The sequence below is a fragment of the Anser cygnoides genome, chromosome 25 (genome assembly GCF_040182565.1).
Source record: "Anser cygnoides isolate HZ-2024a breed goose chromosome 25, Taihu_goose_T2T_genome, whole genome shotgun sequence".
In the NCBI taxonomy this organism is placed as follows: domain Eukaryota; kingdom Metazoa; phylum Chordata; class Aves; order Anseriformes; family Anatidae; genus Anser; species Anser cygnoides.
The window spans coordinates 4,711,387-4,727,491 of NC_089897.1; the positions used below are offsets into that span (position 1 = coordinate 4,711,387).

The following is a 16,105-nucleotide window of genomic DNA, read 5'->3' on the forward strand; positions in this document are numbered from 1 at the left end:
TCCCTCCGGATGACACCTCAGTAGCTGTTTTCTTTTGTTTCAGCAGTCTCGAGTGGGTGAGGAAGTATTTAAAAGGCACTCCATTACCCACTAGTCACTTGATAATGCTTCTGAGGGAAAACAGAGCAGGAAGTATGCACTGAACTTCAGCACAGGTTCCCCGAAAAAGGGGTTGCCAATGGGCAGCCAAGTCCCAGTGATCATAATCTCCTGGGACGACCTTGGTTTGGCCAGTGGTAATGGCAGTTACGGGATTTGAAGCTGGTTGTGGCTACGGAAAATCTGCCCTTCACCAAAAGACAAAACACAGCTGCAAAAAAAAAGGTTTGTAAAGTCAAATTAAAGACTAACCAGAGGAAAACGTCAGCAAAGGCATTAAATGAACCATTTCTGAGACTCTACTGACTTTATTCATTCCCTCATTTCTTACTTTGCTAATGGAGAAAGACATCAGAAGAAGAAAGGGAAAGATGCAGATCGTGAATTAGACTGCCTGCCTAAACCAGACTGCTGATTTTCTTGAAAGCTCTGCTCTCCCCTCCATCCTGGCATTGTCAGATATTGGATCTGTGTTTCGTGCAGAAGTGCCATGGAAGCATGCTTGCCCAATCAGTCCATATCTCTGCCTCATCCTCATAGTAAAAGCAATGGTTAACGGCAGAAAAACACCCGCTTGAAAGCAGTCGTTACAGCAACCTTCTATCCAGGGCTTGGCTGCCTTCACGGGGCAAGGGAATGAAAGTAAAGTGGATGGAAACTGATCTAGTGCCATTCAGCCGTCAGTGGGATGAGCAAAGATTTCAAGCCAAAATCTCTTTCCCAGCATAACGCAGCGCGGAAGGTGGCAGAGCAAGAAAACCCAACAGACGAGGAGCGTGACGCAGCTAACGTCTGGCAGATCAGGAAACCCTTCCTGTGCGGCTGCTGGATGTGGCTGTGCAGAGGCAGAGCGCGAGGCCGCGCAGCAGCGGGACGGGACGCCCTGTCCTTCCCAGCGCTCTGCTCCTGGCTGCAGGCTCACCGCCTGTCCCCTGCTTTCCTGCACGCCAGCGTTATCAGATGTGACTCAGAGAGGGTGCTCTGGAAAGCAGGCAGCGCTGGCGGCGTGTCGCAAGGGCCACGGTTGTCCTTTCCAGTGTGGCACTGTCCTCTAGTGGAAAAGGGCTCTTTGCTGTGCTGTCCGGGCAGCTGCAGCTCCGGGGCACTTTTTGGAAGCTGATCATGGAAATCAGGCACTTTGTGGCTCCAGGAGGCCACCGAGCAGGCACGGCGTGGTTTTGTGCTGCAGTGCCGTGGCAGCTACTTGGGAGCGCTTGGGGGCTGCTGCGGCCCCCAGAAAGGTGAGAGATGGATTATTTTTTTTTTTTTCCTGTTGTTTCCACTAGGAGAAAACAGATGCTGAGCACGCCTCCTTCCTTCTGTACCCCACTGCCAATAATTGGATTTTAACTGGAAATTTTATTTTTTTATTTTTTTTTTTCCACGGCGGGCTGCGCTCCGGCAGAGGGCGCCAGGCACCGTGCCCGGGGCCAGGGGGTGCCCCAGGAGGGCCAGGGGGTGCCCCAGGAGGGCCAGGGGGTGTCCCGGGGGTGCCCCAGGGGTGCTGGAGGCCGGGGGTTCAGGAGGTGCCGTGCTACTGGTGGGTGTCTCCGTGATGGAGCCAGGTGTGCCAGAAGCGTGCCGGAAGCGTGCCAAAAGCGTGCCAGAAGCAGGGGGGACGTGAAATTGGGCCGAAGCTGGCTGATCGCACTGCTGCCAGGCAGGGAAAAGCCTTTCCAGCTCCGGTGCTGCCCTGGAGGCACCCCTGGTTTCTGTTACAAGGGATGTGGGAATCGCCCCGTGGCCTGCTGCTCCCCGCACAGACGTGGCTGCGCCGGGTGCCGGCTGCCGGCTGCTGGCAATCGTTTTTGCAGCCTCTGGAAGCGCCGGGATCAGGGGACAGCCTGCAGTATGATTTTCTCCCTTATTAGCACCACATCTTGCACGGACAAGGTCAGAGCCTGGTGGTGCTGCAGTTCAAGTAGCCGAGCCATTCCTTGTCATCTTTTTTTTTTTGTGTGTGTGTGAGGACAGTGTTTGTGCTCAGGTACGCTCCAAAACGCCTCGCCCGAGGGGCTGCGGCAGCCAGGGAGCGGGTACCGCGTCTGCACCATGGAGGAGGTCAGTGAGCTGCCAGCCTGTGGCCAGACCAGGTGCAAGCTGCTTTTTTAAGAAGCCCTACATTGCTCAAATCACTTTGCAATGCTAAAGGGGAAGGGTGGCCACTTCTTCCTCTTTTGTGGCCACAGGTAAAGCTGTGACCCGAGCAGACGCTGGCTTTGTTTTCGCCCCGATCCCCTGACGCTTTTGCCAGAGACATTTGCTCCCAGTCTGTGGGTCAGTTATCAGATCGCGTGCCCGCCAAAGTATGTCTGATGCCACTGGAGGTCAGGGTTTCGGGATGAATAAGACTTGCCAAGCAGAGCTGCTGCCGTTTCTTTTGCACTTGTCAATCCCAGGCCAAATCCCTTGCAAATGAGACGGAGGTCTGTGCCCCGGGAATGCCTGCCATGACATTCTTTTGGTTACACATAAGCAGCAAAGCATTTTGGAACTGGTTGGGAAATTTTCACCATTTTTCAAAGAGCGATTTGGTTGAGATTGCTTTGTTTTTGCACATATGAAATGTCTGGATTTTTTGCTTGTGTCTGGCAGCGGAGTTACAGCTAGAGAATATTCATACTGTTATCTTGCTGACTTTTCTCAAGCTGTTTTTATTCCTATCATTTTCTTTCTCTGTATTGGTGGTTTTTTTTTTTTCTTTTTATTTTTTTCTTCTTTTCAGAATAAGACAAGAATAATCTCTTGCATGCTTCAAACTGTGAGAAGAGTGGATTGGGTTGTTTCTGTGGCTGATTAGGCACACGATATACAGACATTGTCCTGCCTGTGCATTAGCCATGCCTACATAATGTCAGCCTGATTTTTGTCTTTTTACCCTTCTTTGAAGCTTCTGATGCAGCTCATGGCTCCAGGAGGTCTCGGCAATAAGGAACAGTAATGTAAGCAACATTTCTTTTGAGCTTAACAGCAGCATTTCTTACCCCTGCCGCATGCCTCAAGAGTGACTCCAGGCTTGGCCGTGCATCTTGCAAAACTGATTTGGCATTCTTAGGAGAGCTGATGTTTTTGGCTAGTTGGAGCTTCTGATAAATGTTGTTGGCACATCTGATTTATTGTCTGACTCTGTTCCCAAGGAGACCACATATGTAGCAGTCTGAGATAAGCAGCTTATAACCCAAAGGTGGATGCCTTAAAATATCAGTGTCCCTTTCTCTGTTTCCATTGATAGTGAGCTCCTGCGTTTTCCCTGCTATCTCTATTTCACTCTATTAGCAGAGAATTAAATACTTATTGCTTTGCAGAGGAACCTCTCGGCCTTAAGATTTGGATGAAGTTATAAATTCAGTTGGATTTTCCGTTATCACTCTGAATGCAAATTTGTTGAGCATAATGCCAGTGTCTCTTATTCCATGGGTGATGACAGTTATCGTGCTGAGACCCAGAGCTGGAAGACCCCCGGCTCACCATGGAGCGTGCACGTGCATGCATTTGCAGCACTAACACCCCCAATCCCCACTCCTGCTTACTTGTGTGCTTCAGCCTCATGCTGTAGGGACCACGTTGGCTGGATGGAAGAGCACCTGTCCTGCTCTGGCCGTAGGACTTTACCAGCTGGGGAAGACATTTGATGTGTGGGGCGCAATTTGTGCTTGAGGTGATCTTAGCAGGATGCTTTTCCAGTTGTAACTTCAGCAGATTTTTAAGCTATGTGACCTCAGCAATAGGAGACTGTCACCTTGGGTGTGCATCAGCACCAGGGATCACGGTACCGTTGGGTGTCTGCAGGGGCTGACAAAGGGGTATTTTGGGGCAACAGATTAGCAGCAATTTACACCAGCAAAACTATAATGGCAGGGGAAAAAAAAAAAAAAAAGATTTGGCAAACATAAAACACATGCTGTTTAACATGAAAAAAATGTTTTATTTTTAAAAATGGGAAGAGGAGGGAATCAGATTATCTGTTTTACAAAGGAATTTGGAAGATATTGGGGGAGGCGGAGGTGCTCCTGTCTGGCTCACAAAAATATCCCCAAACTGTTCCTAGAGCTTTGGAAGCAAAGGATTGCTGTCTGGCACGATACTGGGATATCCAGACTGCAGGAACAAAGACGGTTGTCTCCTGGCGAGCTGGCCAAGGCAGAGGGACCTATCTGAGCTGGAGGGACCTGCAGTCTACTCCGGGACCTATCTGAGCTGGAGGGACCTGCAGTCTACTCCGGCACAGCAACAGACCCACCTTTGGAGTGGCCCAGATGTGCTCCCTTGCTGAGGTTGGCAAGCCATCACTTGCTGCCAGCCTCCCCTCCTTTCTGGCGAGAGGAAGGGTGAGTCTTGTCAGCTCCGCGCATACACCTTCTTCCCCTGAGCGCATTCCAGCTGGTTCAGCACCTGGGGTCAGTTTGCGAAGGTGTGCACAGGCCTTGCAGGCTTCTGATAGATAGATGCACCAGGCTGAGCCTGTACTTTACACTTTCCCTCCCACTGCCTTTTTACACCCTTTTGGAGGCCGCATCTTGCAAACAGCAACCTCCCTTGTGGGAGCAAAAGAGACAAGGGTGTACTCGGTGTCAGCCTGGGTCAGCAAAATGAAGATCACAGTTTCCTCATTTTTATTTTTTTTTTTTCTCTAAGCACCGCATCAGCAGTGTGTATGAGGGTAGCAACCAAATAAAACAGTCATTTTTGCCTAAATACCTCCCTTTCCACCAGCCCCTTTGCAGTGACCGCTGACCTGACAACTCAGCGAACAGGGAAAGTAAAGCTTAAGAAACAAGTCCCTGGCTCCGTGCTGTGGCACCAGAGCCTGTGTTGGTGCTGAGTGTCTGCTCTTCAAAGTGCACATCTTCCAGCCAAGAAATACTTGGTTCGTGTCTCTTGTCCCTAGGCCATTTGCAATCCAAAGCTGGTTTCAGGGAGTAAATCAGGCCAGCGTGAAATTCTGTGGGGGAGAGGTGAGGGAAACGACAAAGAGGGAACGAGTTCTTTTTCTAGCAGAGAAATTTTCAGACCATAATTAACGTGTCTTCTCCATGCATGTATGTGCTTGCACACACCCAAACATAGCTGTCTTTGATCTCCGCAGGGAGGCTCAGGAGAATGGAGACTGTAAGATCAGACTTATTAGGGACGGAGCATGGGGATAACTGCCCTGCTTTCCCTTGGGCTTTGGAAAATGTCAGGCGTGGATTCACCTGGTAGCTCTTACTAGCCCTTATAGCACAGGAGGAGACGTGACAGATCTAAATAAGTAGCAAGGCACCGAGAAGGGAAAGTGATGCTGCTTCTCCTGTCAGGTCTGGCAGTGTACGCTACAATTAGTGCCAAAATCATCCGTGCCCACATTTTGAACCCCCTGGCAGGAGCTGGAGGAGGCTCGAGTGATCCAGGCTGAGTGGCAGGTTGTTATCAAAGTGCCTGTCACTGTCCAAAAGCTTCTTGTTGTTAAGTCCTGTGATTTTTGTGGCTGGATTACAGCAAGTGCCCTCAGCTCGCTGGGAATCTTCCATCGGAGTGGCCCAGAGGTAAGGAGCGATTCAGAGGCATGTGTTGTCACTGGCACGTCTGTACCAAATCAGTGGGCACTTAGTTATCACAATGAAAGGTTTTTTTATAGTGGCCAGGACCAGTTTTATAAAGCAGTGTTTGAATTGTGATTCCACATGATGACTGGAGTTAAAAAACGGGCGCATTCTGCTGAATTTGTACCTCCTGACACTTGTGAATGCTGCCTCCTAGTAGCAGGTGAGGGGAAAAAAATGTATCTATCTGGATTTTCACTTCTAAGCTACACAATTATTTGTGTGGGGTAAACTTCACAGAGTAAAATTCACTTCCAGCCTGTGTTCCAATAAAAATTTACAAGAGCAGAGCAACATTGTGGAAAGTCTTGTGATGGACCCTTGCACAAGAGCGGATTGCTTCATTTTTTCCAAACATTTTCAGCATTAATATCTGAGTGAATGCTGGGGTGAATCTGTAATAGCTTTCACAATCATCCCTCAAATGTGACCCTGTATTATTCCATCTGTCTTTTTAACCAAATAATTCTCTGCTGGTGTAGGCTTCCTTGGCCACTTTGTGAGGAAACTATTTGGTATTCTGGTGGCCTAAAACTATCTACTTCTTTCTCTATTTCCACTTATGCAGTGATGAAGCAAGAGGTTAAGTGTATCAGTCAAAGGAAGTGGCTTCGAAGTCATTTAAAAATGTGTAAGGACCTAGATTTTGTATCTAGCAGTGTGACACACAGTTTTGCTTACGTAGTCTTTGAAGGTGCACTCTTAGTCCCGTTTTGGGCACAGAGCCTATCTATGCTGGTCTTCACATGTTTTGGGCTTTCTAGCTTCACACGCTGTGCTTTAATTTAGGCCTAAGGCCTCTTGTCATGTTCACGCTGAAGATTGGCACTCTTCAAACTCGACGCAGCTTGCTTGGTGCTGGAGCACTGACTGCACGCCACCTTGGGCCTCTTCCATTGTCGGTGTGTGTTGAAAAAGCTGTCGGGGCGTGTTCCGTGAGCTTCACGTAAACAACAGGCCGGACTCATTCTTGCTGAAGCTCGGTCAGTCTCAGAGCTAAATGGATATTTGTATTTTTTAAAACCAAGACAAATAATGTTTTGATAAAGGGGCAGCTACTGGGAAAAGCTCCAAAAGGTGCAGACAAATTGTGTGTGAGCTTCGTATTCCCATTTTTTTCAACGTCCTTTGGTCCCCAAACCCCTTTGCTTATCTGGGCAGTCTGTTGCTGGAGCGTGACATAGATAAGAAGAGGCAAAATCACATGACTTTATTAGTTTATTTTAAATTCTCTTTAGTTTGCCTTGTATATAGAACTGTCAGATGTGCCCAGTAGACACAAGACCTGTTTCCCTTTTGGTTTTACGTTCCTAAATTACTTAGGAAGACAGTCCCCAAACACCTGTATTTCTGGCATTGTCTCCTCTGTTAGTGGAAATTTCCTATCCCAAACCAGGCCATATGCTGGAGTGGGATGAACTAATAAGCTTCTGCTGTAGCACAGCAGGGAAGAATCCTAGTGTGGCTGCAGTTACGTTGGGGCGATACTGGGTTATTTTTAATTAGCACTTTTCTCCAGGAAATAAGCGTAGTCAGAGAAATGCAAAAGATCAAGCCTGTTTTATCAATCTTGCTTTATAACGGCTTGCACAAATTTCTACATACGTTGACATGCAGATGGCAGTGCATAAGAGTGCTATGGTGCTAATTTCCCTTGTGTGGCATTACCCAGAGACATCAAGCTGTCAGCATTCAGATGACATAAGAAGTGAAGCACCAGAGATTTTGTTTGGCTTATATTTGACCGGCTTTGTTCCCTGTTATTTTTTCCCCTCACTGGTGTCCAAAATGTGAGGCATGCTTTCTAATGAGAAATCAATAGAGTGCAGACTCACTTTGTTAAGCTTGTGTCACGCATGCAAGATGACAAGAAACACTGCAGACAGCAAAGCAGCTAAAATGTCCCCCTGGCTAATAGCTGCTCGGAAAATGCTGATGCTTTTTCAAAGCATAGCACGGTTGATATTTTCTGATGAGAAGAAATTTTGGGTGGTGCATCAGCAACTTGGAATTAATTTCACAGGAGACGTTTGAGGCAGGCATCCTGCTTTTCTCTCTTGTCATTCTTGCATACTGCATAATTCGAGAGCACTTCTCTTAGTTCCATGAATTCTGAATCCATAGAGGTTTGGAATAACCCGTTTTCCATGTATGCTTTTGATGGGTATTTGGCTATAGGGTATATCCTCGTTGTATGATAGAGCAAGAGAGAAACCTAATAATGCAGTAGAACTGCAGAAATGCTGGCATAGAGACAGCTTCTTGCGTGAAGTATGAGATGATTGAGTACGTGCTAGAAGAGCTGAATATATTCATAAACTTGCAAATGCACGTTGGAATAAGAAGAACTGATCCATAGCTGCAGGAACAGGCCCAGCTCAGGTCTCTGTGGTAGTCTCAGAACAAAGGAGGCTCCTCTTCAGATCTACGCAGTTCAGGCTTTACCTCTGATCCCCTCTGATAGAGCCAGTCGTGCCGTTCCCTTACCATCCTGTGGCTATTCTGTTTACAGTGTACGTTCTTGGAGACTACAAGTCACCGTGCTTGTACAGGTTCTTGCACAACAGGCACCCACAGCTGTTATACTATACTAGCCTGTAGACACTCCCTTAATCCAAATAATAGTACACAAAGGTTGTTTACTTGGGATATGCACTGTTCCTTGGGGTATGCTTTCAGAAACCACACAGGCTGCAAACGTAATAAACTATGTAACAATGACCTCTCACGACAAAGTAATTAGGTGATTTATAATAATAGGCCATTTTAACTGACTTAAAAGAGAGCGCCTGCTCTTGTATGCCAGAGAAAGGAGCTGAGATGGCTTAGTTGTTTCTGTCTCTTACCGTAGGTCTCTTCCTCAGATTCAGACCCTGAGCCTCTTGGTCCCAGTCCTAGGAGAGGTGACCCATCTGTCATTGGGTTTGAAGTGGATGAACTGCATTCCAGGCTAAGAAGAGAGTGCCTTTCAAGTTGAGCCTCCCTCAATAATCAACATATCGGTTTGTACTGATAGAGATCACCTACTGAATTTCATTACAGAGTGATGCTTACCGTGGTCCTTGCAGCATGCTGTCTACTTGGCAGCTGCTTTGCATCCTGGAGTTGGCTGCAGTTCAATGGTAAAGGAATTCTTAACTGTTTGTCATTGTAAAGCACTTTGGGATGAATGGTGTTACATAAATGTAAGATTATGATTAGGCATTAATCTGCACCGAAATAATGAAGAATATTTAAATGTGCTTTTTCTTCCAGTAAGTCGTATTTAATATGAAGGGGAATCAATTTATCACTGTCTTGCTATGACTTTCTCCTACCCCTCCAGCTAGAATTGCAAATTGTGATTTGCAGAGAAAATGGTTGGCTGTCGATGGCAGCATAATTGCAAATGGCCCCATGATCCAAACTGAAGCTATTTATCCTCAGCGGCTTTTGGAGTTCTACTTTCAAATGTTTTCATCCAAACAAGTCAGTGACCCTGAACCTACAAGGCCATATTACACAAGAACTCATAGCTGCAGAGCTGCTGTGCACGGGCCTGGTACATCGTGTGACAGACGAGCGCCCTGTGGCAGAGGTAATGCTAGGGGCATTAAGGCTGACTGCACTGATTTCAACTGAGCTGTTAGTGCCAGGAGACTCTGAAGGTCTTGCGGTAGCTCTGACTTTGAGTTTAAAATTTGAGACTTTGCCTGCATTTAATCTCTTCTGAATAAAACCAGATCTGATTAGAGACACTCAAGTTCTTACAGTTACTTGCTGTGTGTACCTTAATGAGCAGAAAAGAAAGGCCTTAGGACTGGGTTCTTGTTTTTCAGCTTTGTGCTCTGCTTTTGACTCCATTGGCTGCGCAGCAGAGATCACGTAAACTTTCATTGTAAAACCCTTAGCAAGGCCAACAGCTACCCAGCTCTTCTGTGTTACTGACCATGGATCCAGCAAGAAGCCGAACCCTGCTGATCCATTCATTCTGGAAGCTATCTGCCTTACTGTTCAGCATGATTATACCACGTACCTCACAACCATACCCTTCCAAGGGATTCATGAGATTCCAGGGCTTTGCTGTAACATACGTATCTCGAATGTCAACGAGTACAGAGAGAGCAAAAGACTGGCAAAGTAGAGACTCGAGTTGTTTATTTCAAACAAAGCTTTGGCTGGGTTGAAGTATTTGGGAAGGTTTCTAGAAGCACCGATCTAGTTTTGTGTCAGCTTTTCTGTATTAGAGGTATCTATCAACCTGGAAAATATTCTCCTATACAGGGTAAGTCTTGGAACCTTAACCCAAAATATTAGGGCCCTGTGAATGTGGAGTAGTGGCTACACCACAAACTGCTTAGTCAGTTCTTTTTTAAATTTCACACAGAAAGCAGCCCTAGATATGAGTGGTTTGTCTGGCAACATTCATAACAGGTAGAGCAATGGATGATGTTTGTTTACTTTGCACATAATACACACAACTTCTTTATCCCCCAAAAAAGGATGGAACAAACTTAAGAGTTGGCTCATTTTTTATTTCAAGCTGATGTCTGGTTGCAAAGAACTAGCTCAAACAGGCCTGTGTAATTAAAGTAGTTCACAGTAGATCTTCCAGTTCTATGTGCAAGAACAGATAGAGAGCAAATTGAGAATTAATGACTTGTTGTGAAGAAATTACAGTCCTCTACTACTCTATAGGTAAAGAGGGAGAACAGCTCTCCAGTCACCTCTGCCATTGACACAATTGACTCATTGACAAAAGGTGAGTTTTTGGAATGTTGAAAGTCGTGAGCTTGCAACAAAGAACTCTATTATGGGATTTTTGTTTTGAACTATTATGTTCCTTATACAAAACCAAACAGTATCAGATGTATTTTTAGGTCATGAATTCTGTTGGAAAAATCTGTGTTTAGCATCACCTTGCCAGCTTACTACTGTAGTTACATGATCTAATTCCTGCAGCATAGAAAACTGGCAAGAAGTGGGACGTTTGGTTATTACAGGAGTTAACTAACCAAACACCCTTAAGACTGAGCTGCTGACAAGCTTCTCAACCAAGAGAAGGGGATGTTTTTAGTCTTGGAAACAAAATCATAGTAAGAAGAACCTAATAATTCAACCTAATTCTGATACAAGATACTGTTCCATTGTTTTCATTATCTAACTGATATCATTATACATCCATATTTATTACAGCCCATAGAAAAGTACATAGTCCAAACCTTTTATTTAATGAGCAAACATAATACAGGAAATCCAAACAAGACATATCTATACATAGGCGCGCGCACACACATATATACACACAAATATACATTTAAACAATACAGAAGAGGTAGCACCATTAGGAAATATGTACCGTGCAGTAAAAATACTAGGACAAGTCAGATCTGTCTTCATTGCACCTCTTCGAAGTATCAGGAGAGGCTATAGAATGATTTAGTCAACATCAATCCAAATTTGAAAGCGTTGCCAGTTCTCTTATGTGACTGTAACTTGAATTCTCCAAAGATGATCCTTCAGGTGACTAGCTGAAGGGGACAGTATTTAGTTCATAAATTAAATGCTATGACTGTAACAACTCCGGTAATGAACTTTAAATCCATTACTCCTTAGAGGAATGAGATTGTCTCTATGCTTCAGGATGTAAGGCTAGGCACAAACAGTGAATATTTTGATTTTTTTTTTTTATTCTAGAAAAAGACAAATCAGATGAGTAAATTCTGTTTTAGAAGAATGCCTATCCTATAAGGTAAAAAAAATATAACACAAATCTGGATGGATTTTATTGCTGATCCTAACTACTCTAGTAGTTAATTGTCCCAAAGTTACATTAGACATTAACAAACTTCAGTATTTTGATTTTACTGGGGGGAAGGGGAGAGGAAAAAAAAAATGGAACTTGATCTCTGCAGAAACATGATCCTAAAAGTACTGAAAGATGAAGACCGGAAGACTCAGTAAGACAGCTCCCCAGTCCACATTCAGGAGCGTCCTAACATGCCTCAGATGCCTAGAGAAGAAGCTGCTAAAAGCAAGAGACCAAGATAATAGAGCCAAAGCTATAACACTTTAAGACACTTGTTCAGTGACTGTATACTCAGAATGAAAGCTCTGGGCAATAAATGGTCTGTGTGACTACTTAAGCAATGTTGCTTCAGAGCATCATCCATCAACAAAACTGACTATTTTTCAAGATTTTAAAGCTCTACTTACAGCATGTGAAAGACTTTGCTCCGTGAATACTGTTTTAGGAAAGAAGAAAAATACAGTTAAGGCGGCATGTCAACTGTTGAAACTTAAGTGTAAGAACAAACCAGACCTAGACCTCAGTAAGTGCACCTGCCATCTGCATCTCTAATATCTGACATTCAGATCTGTTCAAGGCACGTCCCCAGTCAGAATGATACACACAAGGCAGATGCAAGAGTTTAAGGAACACTACAGTGACAGAAGATGACATCTTCTTACAGGATTCTTTTCCAGATTTCATAGTTCTCTCTATTGTTTAGGCTGTGATGGGCCAGCAGGAAGAAGAGTCCAAAACAAACAGCAATGGAAGGTATCTAGGGAAGATACTGTAGTATGTTGTAGATAAATGCTATCTGATATACTCCTCCTCAGAGATGCATGACACATCTTCATCTGCGTTTTCCTCCAAATCTGGCAAGTTGCCCCAGAGCAATACATTCGCACCTGGTGGGAAGGAGGTAAGACAGAAGAGGAAGGAAAAAAAATATATATTTTTGGATGGTGACCTTATTTTTAAGTTGCTCAACTGTCTATTTTCAGTAAAAGTAAGTACTCTTATAGCAAAAACTGGTAAGTCACATTCACGTTAAATATATGAAGATTTCCTGTTTCTCTTCCAAAGTGATCTTGTAAGTGTTGTTTACAGCATAGCTCAAAGAGTAAGTCCCTGTCTACTGATGTATTCATATCGCTAATTCACATAGCTATTGATAATCCCCTCACTGCTCATTTATTTTTAAATGCATTGATCTGAAACACAGGTGACACTGAAAGGTTTAGACAACAAGTTATTCTTGTGTGCAAGGAGGTGAAGTGATTTGTCAGAATGCTATGCACTCCTGAGGACTCGAGGCAAATTATGCTAGACACTTGGCATCCAAAGAAGATCTAGCTGAATAAAGGAGCTAGCATGAGCTGTAATTTCAGCTTGAGCTAGTGGGGACTCAGTTATATAGGGTCAAAGTGACAACATGACTCACCCAAAAAGAGTGCCCATCGGACAGCTGCCTGATAGCACAGTAAAGCTATACATACCGCTATAAATAGCAGCTGGTGGCTGTGGTGTTTATAGCAGTTATGATATTGCTCCAGAAAATCTGGACTTTCACCCACAAGAACGGTAGGTTAAGTTTTCTGATGAAAATTAATTTCTACTAGAAATTTTAACTTACGAAGTAGCTACAACTACCTCCCCCAGAGTAGTTTGCTAGATTAGCAACACAGCAACACTTGCCGTATGCCTCCATATGTTATACGCTCTCCATATGCTTTGACTATATTGAGATGCCTCATTAGAAAGAGGATTTGGAATTCAGGATTTCAGGGAAGAGAAGGAAACATATGTGTTCCTTACCAGAAGAGTCTAGTCTGTTGATGCCAAAGACTGCTTGGCTATGAAACATCCAGAAGTGGCCATTATTACAGGACAGCAGGCAAGGTTTGCAGGGAGAAATCACATGATAACCAACAACGTTACCGCTAAAAAGACAAGTGAAATAATGAGGAACATAAATGCCTGATGAAAAGATTGATGTTGTTTTTTCTAGCTGAAATTAACATTAAATAGCCAGGGTACAAGACCATTATGTGATGCTCCTATTTTGATAAAGTTAAGGGAACGTAATTAAACAAGCATCTTAAGTGTTTTGAAAACATCTGTCAGGAGTTACAGAATATCTAAGCTTTAGATCTTTGGCACAGAGAACCATTTAGTAACCTGCATTGAGCAATCCAGATTAGTTTACATAACAATGGTATTATATCACCAATGGCAATGTATCTTTAGTTTGAAGGCCAGTGAGTCCATTGGAATCAAATCCATCAGAAACATACAGTCCATCTGTAAAGCAGCACTGTGCAGGAGAGTGCGTCAGGAATAGGGAGAGACTAAGAGTAATATCTTTGAGAGAGAGTCCAAAACTAATATCCTTAAGACTAAGAATATGGAAGCTTTATCTGCTCTCCTAGGTCAAAACCTTGAATGACATTTTTCTCTCTTCTCAGTCATGCACTCCAGTGAGATATTTCAATTTCTCTACTTTTGTCATAAAATTTAAAATGCTGTGTTCCTGTCATAACCTGCCCTCTCCCCTTTAAATCCAAACAAGGTAAAAGTCTCAGTTAAGAAGCTGAAAGGATACTCTCAAATAACGCTACATGAGATGCGTTACCGGAGTTGTTTTTAGTCTTAAATATCATACATTAGTAAAGAGGATAAAAGAACTCCAAGAACTTTAGTGACAGCATCTTCCATCTGCTAGCGACAAGCAGATCTGCCAAGAGGATGTTCTATTAATTAGAATATGAGTAAGTACTTCTTACTGTGGCCTTATTCACACAATTATCTCAGTGTTGAAGCAGACATTTAATCAGGCAGGTGGCATGCAAGCTTTCCCATATACTCAGACTGACAAGGTTGTCACATTTCCACTTGGGACTTGCACAGAAATAGACTGGCAGCCAGGCCCAGAAGTAGTGGGCTGAGTTTCTATCAGGCAGCATTAAATCTGAAATAAAGTATGCAATCTGTTCATTCATCCCGTAACTTTCTCACTGCAGTAGCCTCCAGTGAGAAGGCTGAACAGCACTGCAGCAGTGCATGCACGCTTGAGAAGGTGCTAGTGTCATCGGGTGATATTCTTACCACTTTAAACACGCGATGTTCTTCAGCTTGCATTTGCAGATTTCAGTAAAATAGCAGCTGCCGATGAAGTCAACAGTACTAGGTGGGAAGAGAGTAAAAATGTTAAAGTTTAGATACATCCCTGATTACAACTGCGAGGTTTTGACAGCACAGGCATGAAGTCACAGCGAAGGGATGTTGGTGTTAGTGTTGTGCTTTCTCAAGAGCACGCAGTGCCCTTTACCTGTCAGTTAGCAGCCGTGCTCATGTGGGAACAAGAAAGCGCCCCGAGACGTTACGTTAACGCGTCGCAAGTCACCTCAACGTAAACCAGTAAGCACCAGTTCTCTTGATACTTACTGACACCTACACGCTGGGGCCCTGCCGCTCTCACTGTGACTCCACCAGCCACAGATCTGATTACAGATGTCGCCCTGGCTCCTGGCGGGTCTCACCTAAGCCTCCCGCCCGGCACCTCAAAGGCTGGGACATTTAAAAGCGAGCCTCTGATTTCTTATCTCCTCTTTAACCCCTACTCCCTCATCAGCATGCTGCTTTGCAACCTCATTTCCTTGGCATTCAAATGCCCTGGTGAGAACGAAGCAGGCAACACGGGACCTGGGGGCAGCACCAGAGCCGGGCGGGTTCCACAGAGACCAGGAGGGTCCTGATCTTCCTCCTCCTTCTCATCTTCCTCCTCTTCTTCCTCAACCGCCTCCTCCTCTTCTTCCTTCTCCTTCCCCAAGGTTCCTCCTCTTCTTCCTCATCCCTTTCCTTTTCTTTCTGCTCCTCTTCCACTTCCTCCTGCGTCCCCCTCCTCTTCTTCTTCCTCTCACTTTCCTCCAACCCCCTCCTCTTCTTCCTCCTCATCCTCTTCTTTTTTCTGTCCCTCCTCCCCTATTCCTCATCCTCTTCTTCCTCCATCTCCCTCCTCGTCCCCCTCCCCTCTTCCTCCTCTTCTTCCTCTCCCTCCATCCTCCTCCTCTTCTTCTTCCCTCCTCCTCTCCCTCCTCTCTCCTCCATCTCCTCCCCTTCTTCCATCCTCTTCTCCTCTCCCTCCATCCTCCTCGTCCTCTTCATCTTTCCTCCCCCTCCTCCCCTTCTTCCTCATCCTCTTCTTCCTCTCCTCCCCCCTCGTCCTCTCTTCCTGCCCCTCTCCTTCCCTCTCCTCATCCTCATCCCCATCCCCCTCCTCCCCCCCATCCCCCTCCTCCCCTTCTTCTTCTATCCTCCTCTTCCTCACCCCCCGTCCTTTCCCCTCCCAGCCCCTCCCGGCTCCCCCCTCAGCGCTGGCGGGGCCTCCCCGGGGACTCACCCTGCGGGGGGGATGTCTGTGGAGTACAGGTCGGGGGCGGCGCCGGGGGCGGCGAGCAGCGCGGCCCGCATGCCGCGGGAGCTCAGCACGTGGCGGCAGAAGCGGCAGCACAGCACGGCCACGCAGCGCTCCGCGAAGGCGCCGCCGGGCCCCGACATGGCGGCGTGAGGGGGGGGGGGGGGCGCCGGGCCCGGCCCGGTAACGGCCGCGCTCGTGCCCGCCGTTTGAATCCCCAGCCGCGGCCGGCCGTTGGGC

The 16,105-nt window shown here is 45.7% G+C and overlaps 1 protein-coding gene and 1 long non-coding RNA gene across 2 annotated transcripts; one reads left to right on the forward strand and one right to left on the reverse strand.

Annotated features, from left to right (window-relative positions):
- Window positions 1-468: 468 nt before the first annotated feature.
- Window positions 469-11,350, forward strand: LOC136786947 (uncharacterized). The gene is made up of 4 exons (XR_010826595.1): window positions 469-1,340; window positions 2,990-3,041; window positions 4,148-4,427; window positions 8,533-11,350. It is a non-coding gene; the product is annotated as an uncharacterized lncRNA (long non-coding RNA).
- On the reverse strand, window positions 10,871-16,067 carry FAM72A (family with sequence similarity 72 member A). The gene is made up of 4 exons (XM_048071138.2): window positions 15,851-16,067; window positions 14,557-14,634; window positions 13,267-13,391; window positions 10,871-12,356 (listed from the first exon to the last, which is right to left on the reverse strand). The coding sequence occupies exons 1-4, from the start codon at window positions 16,006-16,008 to the stop codon at window positions 12,262-12,264; spliced, it is 456 nt and encodes a 151-aa protein (XP_047927095.1). The 5' UTR covers window positions 16,009-16,067; the 3' UTR covers window positions 10,871-12,261.
- Window positions 16,068-16,105: the final 38 nt, after the last annotated feature.

Bases quoted from the DNA above. Each gene is read 5' to 3' on its own strand.
- FAM72A (XM_048071138.2), bottom strand. From the start codon at position 16,008: ATGTCGGGGCCCGGCGGCGCCTTCGCGGAGCGCTGCGTGGCCGTGCTG. The intron at 14,635-15,850 runs GTGAGTCCCCGG...CTTCCCACCTAG, and splicing joins ACAGACATCCCCCCCGCAGG to TACTGTTGACTTCATCGGCA. The intron at 12,357-13,266 runs GTAAGGAACACA...CCTTCCCACCAG, and splicing joins CAACAGACTAGACTCTTCTG to GTGCGAATGTATTGCTCTGG.